Here is an 11,271-nt window from a genome sequence, read left to right on the forward strand (position 1 = left end):
CCAGCCCGGGCAGGGTGGGGCGGGAGGTCTAGGGGGTGAGGGGGGTCTTGGTGGCCGGGGAAGCGGAAGCTTCCTCCAGGGAAGTCTCGGTGGCAGCCAGGCCGGCCAAAACGAATGGAATGGTGAAGGCGGCTCCAATTTTCAGCCTGGAGGTCAAGCCGGGACGAGCAGCAGAGCCCAGGGTGACCTGGGAAGATTTGGTTTTCAAACTGGCCGAGGAGCCCAGGGTCAATCAGGTTCATAGGTAGATAGTCTGACTTTTGATTCTACGAGACTCTCGCCCAGCATCCGGCGACCCAATCATGAGGAGCGTGACAGGGTACTTCTGCACATTGTTTATGGTTTCAAATATCTTCAAGTGCATTTTTTTCGTGAATCTGTTACTGTCAGGGCAAGGACAATAAAATTATATTTTTGAAAAGGTACGGCCTGAGCGTATATGTGTTTTTGTTGTTATTTTTTTCACCAACTCCCTTTCCTAAGTCTCCCTGGTTCCCTTGCGGAACGTCACGATATTTCTCATACTGTAGTGGCCTGGCTTCCGGCACAGGGCAGGGATGAAAACTATCACAGACTAGACTCAACGCACATGTGTTGGGCATGAAATAGTCCGGTTAAATTTGTTATGAATTGTCTCATCCGTTGTAAAAGCCCCAATCGGCATGCTAGTGTTTGAAGTTTGATTTATGCATATTTCAATTTTTGAAACAACTTTGAATTCTGATCGGAAAGGTATACTTTTCAAAGCAATCACCTTTGTTTACGTTCGCAATAACCCTACATTATTCTCCTAATGTGTTTAACTGTTTTCTTTTCTCTGAGTCGACTGACAGAGTTTTAATTAATGTTAAATTGAAAGAAAAATCATTTTTCTTCAGATGGCGAAAAGCAAGGCTGTACCACAACCTAAGCATAAGGCTGTCATGAGTAATTTTAAACCCAAGTCAACAAAGCAATGGATCAAAGAAAGGGACTCCCAACTCAAAGAGTTTGTTTCCCTCGTAGACACTGCTGATCTTAGCGGGTCGAAAGCAAAGAAAGTCAAAGTGAAGAAAGAGGTAACACTTGGCTGTCAATTACTGTTCTTTTGGGGCTGCATGATTTCTCCATATATGTGTCCTAATCATTTGCGATTATTCTTCTGTAAATAAGATTGGATGAAATTTTATCATAATCTGGGAGGTATTTGGCTCATTAGTGTCTCATAAATGTGTTTCCAGCTGCCCACAAACTCAATGTATAGTCGTCCCAGACAAACTTCTCGATTGGGTGGCCAATAACGGTGCAGCCTTTCTGAACGCTACAGAAGAGCTAGGATGGCTCTGTTTGCGCCAAAAGTTGCGTCTTATACAGGCCTAAGGTCTTAGGCTTCTGGCTCAAAAACTGACCGAGATATGGGCTAAAGACGCGTCGCCTCAGTCGAGAAGTTTGGCTGGGACGACTGTAGGTACATACATTTTTTTTTATATATTCTGTTATTCTACCTGCCCTTCCAGACATCTAACAGTGAAGAAAGTAAGCCGGTGCCACTTGGCTTACGCCAAGGCAAAAATGATAAATTTCCAGGAAGACCATCAGTTCCTAAAGAAAAATTGTTAAAGCATAGTAGGGGTGAAGGTCTTGATGGAACTGGTGTCAAAGTAAATCTGTTAAAGAAGAAGCTGCAAAAACGAGAAAAAATTATTGAATATTCTACAGAACAAGCTGCAAGATTAGAGTTGTTTCTTCCTGAAGATTCTGGGTAAGAATGCCAATGTGCTCTATGATGAGAGACCCAGGTAGCAAAATATAGCAAACTGCATTCGAACCGCATTATATGTCCCATCTGAAACGCGCATTTAAGTGCATATTAGGCGCCTACACACGTTTTAGACGCGGTTTAGATTGGACACAAAATGCACATTTTATGCAGCTCTGCTACCTGGGGAAAGACTGACATGAACAATCATGTAAAAGTACCTCATTAATGACTGTTCTAGGTTTTTGGAAGCTGATGATGGAGAAGTAACAAGACAGTTTTCTCAAGGTCAAATTGCTGCATCAGTTGATGTCACAAGTGCCACAAAACAATTTGATCTTGATCTCCAATTTGGACCTTATAAGTATGATGTCACCACCATGATCAAGTTTTCGTGGAGCTTCTTCAGTTGTATTGAAAATTAATCTTGTTGCAGATCAAATTACAGCCGTAATGGACGTTTCCTCTGTCTTGGTGGGCGGAAGGGGCACATAGCTGCTATGGATTGGGTCACAAAAAAGCTTTTATGTGAAATGAATGTAATGGAAGAAGTAATTGATGTCAGGTGAGATTTATATACATTTGTCTAGTAAACACGCTCTTATCCTCTTGTGTATTCATTTGTACTGTTCTCTCTCCTTAGGTGGCTTCACGTTGAAACAATGCTTGCAGTTGCTCAGAAAGAATGGGTTTACATATATGACAATCAAGGAATTGAGTTGCACTGTCTCAAGCAGCTGAATAGAGTACTTTGTATGGAATTTCTTCCATACCATTTCTTACTTGCCTCTGCTGTAAGTTTGTTATTCCAAGAGACCACTTGTGTCCTTGTGATGTGCTGCTCATTTTCAAAAAGGTTTTGAAACTCCTGTGATTTCTATTGTGTTTTATATCTCTTCATTTTAGGGTGAACAAGGCTGGTTAAAATGGTTGGACATATCATTAGGAAAAATTATTTCACAATTCAATACTAGAATGGGTCGTTTAAATCTCATGGTACAGAACCCATACAATGCTGTTCTCTGTTTAGGACATGCTCAAGGTTTGCTTCTGTTTTAACTTAAAATTACTTTTACTGTAAGATTAGATCAAAAAGTAAAAATCTCCCTTTATTTTATAGGCACAGTATCTATGTGGAGTCCAAATATGAAAGAACCTTTGGCTAAAATGCTCTGTCATAGATCCCCTCTGCTTGGTCTTGCAGTTGATCGGACTGGACAGTAAGTATTAAACTTTCCCAATTTTTTGTGTTATGGAAGGAAATTTCTTTAAGACAAAGTACTACTTTATTGCATTTAATAGGTACATGGTAACATCTGCTGCTGACAAAACTGTCAAAACCTGGGATCTCCGGATGCTGAGTGGGCCTTTGTCAGAATATCATTTGTTTGCCCATGCAAACAATTTAGCCTTAAGTGAGAAAGGATTATTAGCTCTGTCAATGGGTAACATTGTAGAGGTGAGTAACTCAGCACATTTTCTATTGTCTTAAAAATGTCATAAATGACCCGTTGTTCTTCTTTAAGGTTTATAAAGATCCATGCCGTAACCATGTTGATAAAGCATATCTACGGCACAAGAACAGCAGTACCATAAAATCTCTTCAATTCTGTGCATATGAAGATGTACTGGGTGTGGCACACTCTAAAGGATTTACAAGTGTTTTAGTTCCCGGTTAGAAATCACATCTTTAGCATTTCATTTTATAATTCCTTGTCAATAGCTCCTTGACAATATATTTTTGCATTTCTTTAGGGAGTGGTGAACCCAACTTTGATGCTTTGGAGGCTAATCCGTATCAGACAAAGACTCAACGTCGTGAGCGGGAAGTCAAATCTTTACTGGAGAAGATTCAACCAGAACTCATATCTTTAGACCCAAGCACAATCACACAGGTTGACACTCCGACTCTCCAGGATAAGGTTGAAGCTAAAAAGAATCTACTGGTAAGTCACATAGAAAAATGGTAATAATTTTATTCATTGATCTGTGTATCTTTGACCATTACCATTGTCTGTTTCAGTTTTTGAAACCTCCAAAGCTTGATTTTGAACCTCGAAAAAGAGCCAAATGGAGGGCTGGTACTGCTCAAGTTGCTAAAACTAAGAAAATCATACGAGAAGATAATGTTAGGGTAAGGGAATACCAAATACCGTATTAGATTATTTGTTTGTTTTTATTTGGATCTACAGTTTAATGGGGTAATTTTTTTTTATGTCTTGCAGAAATTTGTACAAACAAAGAGACATTTGCTACAGGAAGACAAAAACAAATCCGAAGCAAGCAACATTTCAAACAATGTATTAGACAGGTTCAAGTCAAAAAAACGTTGATTGAATGTTTACTTGGTAAAATACCCCTGCTATTTTTCAATCTTAATTTGTACTGATCTCCAAAATGAATTTCTAAGGTTGGCTTAGAGTGAATGTATTCTGTTTGAACATTGACAATTAAATAAAATAATTACTGTGATACATTTTTATTTGTTCTTCTGCATTTTAATTGTGGTAAACATCAATATCTCAAAGTACAGACGATGACTAGACCACAGCATAAAAATTCATGAATAATAAGCTGATTATACAGTAGGGTCATGTTTACTACTACATTTTGCTCACAGATATACGTAGTTAAACTTTGTTTCTATGCATGAAGATTTCACAAACAGCTACATGAAACACTCACTAGCACAGTAATTGGTTATAGTAGTAAAGCAGAAAGACATGGCAAGACACACAGTGGTTGTATAAGCTAATAACATACAATAGCCTTTGACTAGGAACTGTCCCTGAAAATAGGTTTTCATAGATACTACTTCACTTTACATCTCAGCTTTAAAATAATTGTAAGATCTGATAAATACACATCAGAGACATACAAGTTGTAAGTTTTAAGACTATGGCCACACACTGTTTAAAGAAACAACAAAAATAAAGGGAAATGATAATAGTTCACGTTGGTCCCAAGAGAGATTTTAAATGCATGTAAAGCTGTGTGTGGAAAGTTTAAGACATAAAAACGGGAATGAATTGAGGATGTTCAAATTTTGTAACTGCTATTTCTTTATCAACAGATGGATGATTGCAGTTCAGTGTGACCTCCCAGAAAGGCGCCTCATTGTTCTTAACTTCCAGGCACACACCTCTCAGAAGGGAGCCTCATTGTCTTCACTCTACCATTTGGCTGACTGTTCTGTCCCGAATTGAGCCTCACAAGGCAGGGTGTGCACTGACAGATCCAATCAGTGGAGGAAGATCTAGACTGGTTTCAAAATGGTAGATTGTGTGAAAAAAGTGAGAAGGTACTATGGGAGGATGCAATGTCTATACACTACAAAACTATGAATAAGATATCTGAGGTACACAAAGAGTTAAGTTACAGCTTTTGATGGTTCTTCTATTATTGTAAATGATAGATTAAAGCAAAATTCATGGCCATCCAAAGCTTATTTTGGCACAAAGCATTCTTAATTAGACAAAAATGCCACTAACATTGTACAATCTAACTCAGCTTTACAAATTCATCTCTCCTGGCTGTTTTTGATTTAATTACAGTTTATCTCTAGAGGTATATTTTTAAATCTTGAATACAAGCAAACCTATAAACGTTCGCATAATCAGCAAATCTGATTTGGTTACTACTTTTTAATAAAAACTAAAAAATACAAAACAAAAGTTCTGACGCACTGACAGGCTAACAGCACTTAAAAACATCAAAAGAAGTAATAGAATTTATTGAGAGTCTTTCTCTGAATAAAACCAATAAAATCTGTCATAAATTTCAAAACAGAGTGGAGCATGTATGGCAGCTCACATTCACCAGTAAATAAAACTGTTCAATATGAAATGATAGCATATTTCCTATACTTCAATAAATATTTCAGTCATTGAATATACTTACACATGCTAAGCATAAAACTAGTAAATTCTGCTCCTTGGGAACAATAATCTTTTTGTTGGATCAAACTGGTTCCTGTATCGACACGCTACCCAAGCTGCTATCACCTGGATAGGAAGAAAAAAAGTTGTACATGCCAGTATGCTCAGATTCACACATTCAGTGCAAAGAGGAACTTATATTAAGTTTGGATTAGATAATAAAGTTTCAGCTGCACCGAACGTGTTAACATATATATGATATATGTAAATATTACAAATTTTGCAAGAAAGATTTTCTTGAAAACAGTAATATGTACTGATAAGAAACAGTAGAAAAGTACTAGAAAGGAAAATAAGGACGGAACACACCAAAGCCTTCTCCACACAGTAATGTTTGAGAATGTAAATAATTAGAGGAAAGCACTGGGGTTAGCTCGTGGATCCTTCTGGTTACGATAACGCACAGTCAACCATACTCCAACAAACTGCAGCACATGAGAGGCAAGACACCACCACCAAGTTAGAAATAGAAACATGAATAAGCAAAACCATTATAGTTAGAAGAGAAAAGCATAAATATTACAGCAAATATCATTTCAACCCATTGAACCTTCACCCACAGAAAGCATGCTTTTTCCTTGAAGAATACTTGCCTCTGTAAAACTGAAGAATAAACCAATGCCTCCACACAACTTAAAAGCATGGTCTATTGTGGTTTGAAGCTTGTCTATGCATGGTGGCTGTAAATGTCATAACAATTAATATCAAGCTTTTCATGATATTCTAATTATAACAATACTAATTCATTGTTAGTCTTACCATATTCGACTGTGTACAATTTTTAGACGGAACAACACTGGAATTGGCAGATTTTTCAAAATCACAGCATGAGAACATTTTCTCAACTTCTTCCTTCATACTTTCGGAAACCCTTTCCCATCCCTAAGAAGCAAATAAGTACAGGTTCTCGATTGTTATATTTATACATTTTGGATGTCCACTGAGGGTCCTTGATGACACACATACCTTTTTAGCAAGTTGTCGTTGCTGTTCTTTGTTGACGGCAAGGCAAGCACAGGCCACACTAAATTGGACTAAGAAAAGCATGAACAAAATAACCATGTACTATATCTTGTTAAGGAAAAATTGATCTAGAAAGGTGTATAATTTATACAAAAAATAAAGTTGCACAGAAGGATACAAAGAACAATACGACTTGATGATGTTTTACTGCTCCGATGAGACCAAGAATTGAGATCAGAATGAGAAATATGCCACACGCCATTATGCCACCAATAATAGGAAGATCAATCACACGAGTGCAATTTCTGCCATAAATAGCAACCCCAATGAGAACAAATGCAACAACCTGTCGAAGAAGAGGAGATTAGACGGTCATGTATGACATACCTCGGACGATAGGAGTTTATCAAAGAAATGAGAAAGATACTGTCATGAGCAAAATAACCAAAAGTACGTTTTTTTGAGTAATGCATATTTGGTACAAATGGTAAACTGCAGAGCCTATAAATAAGCAACTGTTACAGAAACTTAACCCCACTTCATACAAACTTTAGGTGAACACTGCAAGAGTGATGGCAACACAGTAGGTAAATTGTGATTCAAATAGTTCACATCCTAAGACAATCTGCTAAGTGCTAAGGTCAGCTTTTGTTTACATAATCAAGGCACAATTGCGGGTTGTGAAGGCCATGTATTTCAGCAAATACTTACGATATATAATATATTCAGAGCTACAAGAGCTCGTTTAGAGCACGTAAATCCCCCACACATGGTTACTTGTACTTCCACCCCCAGCTAATGTAAAATGCTTCTCAATTTCGCGAATCAGCCTCAAGTGAATCAGACGAAACTTCGTTGAAGTAAAGTTAGCTTAGCTGACAGCTGCAGCTGCGCTGTCTTTAACAACACACATATGAGCGTTATTGGCAGCAATTGATTTAATGTAGGCTGACATAGATTCTTACAAGTTTAGAAAGAAAACATCGAAAAAGTTGAAAAACTACAAAGTACGAGAGCTTATTTCTTATTGTTTCGATAGTTTTTTATGTCAATTATTAACTTGATAGGCAAATTTTCTACACCGCAGCACTGCAGACCACTGCACTGCAGACGACAAAAATAAGCTTTCGTTGTTTATACCGTGCAAGCTAGCCACCTGTGGAACCCAAAATCCAAAAGAAATTGCATTATCTTTGTGACATTCCATGACCCAACTCCATTAAAATGTCATTATAATAAAATTCAACCTATCTAGAAATGATCCTTGTGTTCCCAGCTCAAAAGCTCACAAAGCCGAGAGATTGTATCAACAAATTTTGTAGCCTCCGCTGGTACTGCCAGCATTATTCGCAGAATTATTCGTAGCCTTGTAGCGACTCCTCAAGTTTCGGTTGTTTGCTGTTGCGGCGGCGGTTGTATTTGTGGTTGTGGTTGTGGTGTGGTGGAACGTTACAGCAATCTCTCCTTCTCTCTCTTGTTTTTATTGTTGGAAGTTGACAACTATTTCGTTGGAAATCTAACGTAAGGTATGATCTTTTCTTATTTGAATTTTCTGTTCTGTTGTTTTCCTTAAATACTTCTATTTCCAAGACGAAATTTACTTAGTTAATGTCGGGAAGGGGTTATGGTCGTCGCCGCTTCTTGTCCTTTCTTTCGATAACGAAACGTCATTTTGACACTGAATCGCCGATACTGATTTAACTACATTGCCCTACCCCAACCTTCCCTGAAATGCGTTTTTAATATCTTTCTCTTTTTACATTTAGGTCAAGATGAGTTGTGAAATGCAAATGGACAAAGAAAAAGAGCAAGAGCGCTGTCCTGGAAGCAGCAATCCTCTTGAACAATTCGTTGTACTTGCTAAATCAGCTCGTGGTGCAGCTGCAGTAGAGTTAGTGAAACAAGTTCTTGAAGCTCCAGGAGTTCATGTGTTTGGAGAACTTCTCGATACTGACAGTATCAAAGAGGTAAAGTATGAGGATAATGAATTTTTTTTTTGAATTGGATACTTTGAACCAACCCTTCAAATCGTAATGAATAATCTTTTCACCTTTATCAGCTTGCCAATGGCCCTCATTCAATGTACTTTGAGCTGTTGAGGCTGTTTGCTTATGGGACCTTTCGAGAATACATTGATGTCAAAGATAAATTGCCAGAGCTAACACCAGTCATGAAAAAGAAGTTGCAGCATCTTACCATTGTTAGTCTGGCTACTAAAATGAAGGTAATGTCATACCTTTAATTGATCTGATTGAAGTGCCTCACATAAAGTCATTGCAGAATGTGCTCTATTTCATTATTAATTACATGTAAAATTTCCATTTTTCAGTGTATTCCATATTCTGTTCTCTTGCAAGAATTAGACATTAAAAATGTTCGTGATTTGGAAGATCTGATAATAGAAGCAATATACTCAGGTAAGCAACAAGCTCCGAACTTTTTGAGAGATCTATTCTTAAGTTTTCTTTGCAATTATTTATTCTTTGCTAAAAATTTACAGATATCATTCATGGCAAATTAGACCAGCGCAATAGTCAGCTTGAGCTTGATTATGCTATTGGAAGAGACACACAGCCCGGTGATTTGGCTCATATCAGCTCAACTCTCCAGGCATGGTGTGATGCCTGTGAGGCTGTTCTTGTTTGTGTTGAATCCCAGATACAGAAGGCAAATTCCCAGAAAAATAAATCCTTGAAACACAAAGAAGCCATAGAACAAGAGGTATGTTGAGCTTTTACATTGAATTTGTTAAAGGATGCAGTTGTTAATGTGATTTTGTACTTCTACTCTCATACATCTCCAATTGCAGGTAGCAAACATTAAAAAGACCTTAAAAACTCAGACTCAAGATTCAGATGAAGCTATGAATACAGACATGAGAGAAGCATCTGGCCATGGAAGTCATTCATCAGACAAATCTAAAAAGGGATTTAGGGTTAAAAATTTGCGCAGCAGCAGTGCTAAATTTTGGCAAAAGTCTTAAAGTACTGAATATGAATAAGTGATATTTCATGTGATTTTTAAAAAATCATTGAGCTATGGGTATGCAAGGTTTTTTTTTTTACTTTTTTTAAAATTTGCAAGTACAGAAATGTTTTTCTGATACCTTCTCTGCTCAAGTCAATAACTTTCTTATTGTGAATATTTGTGTCCTGACTGTGACTTATTTTAAGAAAGGATGTGTAATTATGTAAAATATTTTGAATGTATCTTATATCTGTGTACTACTACTAGCAAGGCTCCGTCCGAATTCTCATTCAGTCCTTTCCATTCCATTTCCTTTCATGTCTTTTCTAGGTGAGGGGGTGGTGAAACAGATACGAAAGGAAACAGAATGGACCGGACTTATGAGAATTCGGATGGAGTCTAAGTGTACTTTATTTCTCCAGTTGCTAACAGAAATTAAATGTTCTAATAATAGAATTACATTTTGTTTTCAAATCTCAAAGATGATATTCTATTACCACATCCAGAAGTGTCAAATACATACACTTTGATGCACGTAAAAATGCACAGGAAAGATAACGCATTGGTAACGCTTTTAGAGAGCGTCAGAGGATTCAGTGCTTATTACGCCAATTTAATGTGTCATTAAGGTGTCACCTCTTATGTACATTTCTAAGCGCATTAATGTGTCACCTTTTATGTACATTTCTAAGCGCATGGCCTAGATTCCTTTGTCGAGGTATCACATTGGTGACGCTTTCAAAGTGCGTCAGAGGATTCAGTGCTCATTACGCCAATTTAATGTGTCATTGATGTAGGGGTGATTACTCTTCCTTTTAGATCATTACATTTGTTTCTCAACACCCCACAAAGGATTTCACACCGTACGAATCTTTTTTTTCCTTCCGGTACTATAACTGAACAGAATTTTCGAGTTTCGTAGGATTAAAATTATATGCCTCCAGAGAGAATCGAACTCTCGACCCCCAGTTTACTAGACTGGTGCTCTAACCACTGAGCTATGGAGGCAGATGTAGAGAGACGTCTCATTGCGCTCTTTTAGTATACGATAGCATTTGTTCTCTGCCCCCTCCACTTTGCTGACGTCGTGCATCGTGGACGCTGCCGCTTCCCCCTCCCCTCTCTCCTCAGCTCCACTCCATTATTCGTTATCCAGATTTTCTTTCTTTTTATCAGTCAGTAGTTGTGCAGACAGACATGGTATAACCTGTGGACAAGTGTGAGAATACATGCCCATTTTATTTTCTTGAAGTCTGTCTAGAGAGTTCTAAAGCAGCCACATTTGCAATAAGTTGAAAGGGCGATAGGTGGCCTATCCGCCGGGCGTCACCCTACGCCGCCCCGGTCACGCCGGGAGGCGTACATATACACCAAGTGCACCTAAACGCGCACCCAGGTCACCCAGGTCTAGACCTCGATCCAACGAAGTACCCCCATAATTTTCATGCAACTCTGTGTTTCTTCGTTTTTTTTAATTTATTTTTCATACGAAATACCAGGTGGCTGATTACCCCGGTGCACGGCGCACCCCTGTGGTTGTACTGTTGTACTGTACGGCTTGCCTATCGCCCCTGTTACAGGTGTACTATGGACTTCTATTAATCTAGATATCCAACTTACGTCTGTGAAATGGAAGTTGACAGTGTAAAACATAGGTGTAATAGG

General features: G+C 38.1%; 3 protein-coding genes and 1 non-coding gene across 7 annotated transcripts; 2 read left to right on the forward strand and 2 right to left on the reverse strand.

Annotated features, from left to right (window-relative positions):
* The first annotated feature begins 553 nt into the window (after nt 1–553).
* LOC113206573 (WD repeat-containing protein 46) lies at nt 554–4,212 on the forward strand. Its single transcript, XM_026422707.2, has 13 exons — nt 554–732; nt 879–1,058; nt 1,497–1,741; nt 1,980–2,102; nt 2,175–2,303; nt 2,382–2,532; nt 2,645–2,780; nt 2,859–2,958; nt 3,041–3,197; nt 3,265–3,412; nt 3,494–3,684; nt 3,762–3,872; nt 3,964–4,212. The coding sequence occupies exons 2-13, from the start codon at nt 879–881 to the stop codon at nt 4,069–4,071; spliced, it is 1,779 nt and encodes a 592-aa protein (XP_026278492.1). The 5' UTR covers nt 554–732; the 3' UTR covers nt 4,072–4,212.
* On the reverse strand, nt 3,896–7,741 carry LOC113206574 (tetraspanin-31). Of its 4 annotated transcripts, XR_008011488.1 has the most exons (8): nt 7,351–7,741; nt 6,818–6,985; nt 6,643–6,741; nt 6,436–6,558; nt 6,270–6,356; nt 5,986–6,101; nt 5,639–5,742; nt 3,896–4,999 (listed from the first exon to the last, which is right to left on the reverse strand). XR_008011488.1 is itself a non-coding variant. In XM_026422709.2 (7 exons), the coding sequence occupies exons 1-6, from the start codon at nt 7,408–7,410 to the stop codon at nt 6,027–6,029; spliced, it is 612 nt and encodes a 203-aa protein (XP_026278494.1). In that variant the 5' UTR covers nt 7,411–7,741; the 3' UTR covers nt 3,896–5,742; nt 5,986–6,026. The 4 variants fall into 4 exon arrangements, 3 of the variants coding, with proteins under 3 accessions (XP_026278494.1, XP_052126406.1, XP_026278493.1); XM_026422709.2 differs by having other exon boundaries at nt 3,896–5,742; XM_052270446.1 differs by lacking the exon at nt 5,986–6,101 and having other exon boundaries at nt 7,351–7,740.
* A 279-nt stretch (nt 7,742–8,020) lies between these two features.
* LOC113206612 (COP9 signalosome complex subunit 7b) lies at nt 8,021–10,062 on the forward strand. The gene is made up of 6 exons (XM_026422769.2): nt 8,021–8,165; nt 8,406–8,606; nt 8,699–8,863; nt 8,969–9,056; nt 9,140–9,360; nt 9,449–10,062. Exons 2-6 carry the CDS (start codon nt 8,412–8,414, stop codon nt 9,620–9,622), a joined length of 843 nt encoding a protein of 280 aa, XP_026278554.1. The 5' UTR covers nt 8,021–8,165; nt 8,406–8,411; the 3' UTR covers nt 9,623–10,062.
* A 479-nt stretch (nt 10,063–10,541) lies between these two features.
* Nucleotides 10,542–10,614, reverse strand: Trnat-agu (transfer RNA threonine (anticodon AGU)). Its single transcript has one exon. It is a non-coding gene; the product is annotated as a tRNA-Thr (tRNA).
* Between the last annotated feature and the right edge of the window lie 657 nt (nt 10,615–11,271).

The sequence above is a fragment of the Frankliniella occidentalis genome, unplaced genomic scaffold (genome assembly GCF_000697945.3).
Source record: "Frankliniella occidentalis isolate FOCC.00 unplaced genomic scaffold, Focc_3.1 Scaffold124, whole genome shotgun sequence".
Lineage (NCBI taxonomy): Eukaryota > Metazoa > Arthropoda > Insecta > Thysanoptera > Thripidae > Frankliniella > Frankliniella occidentalis.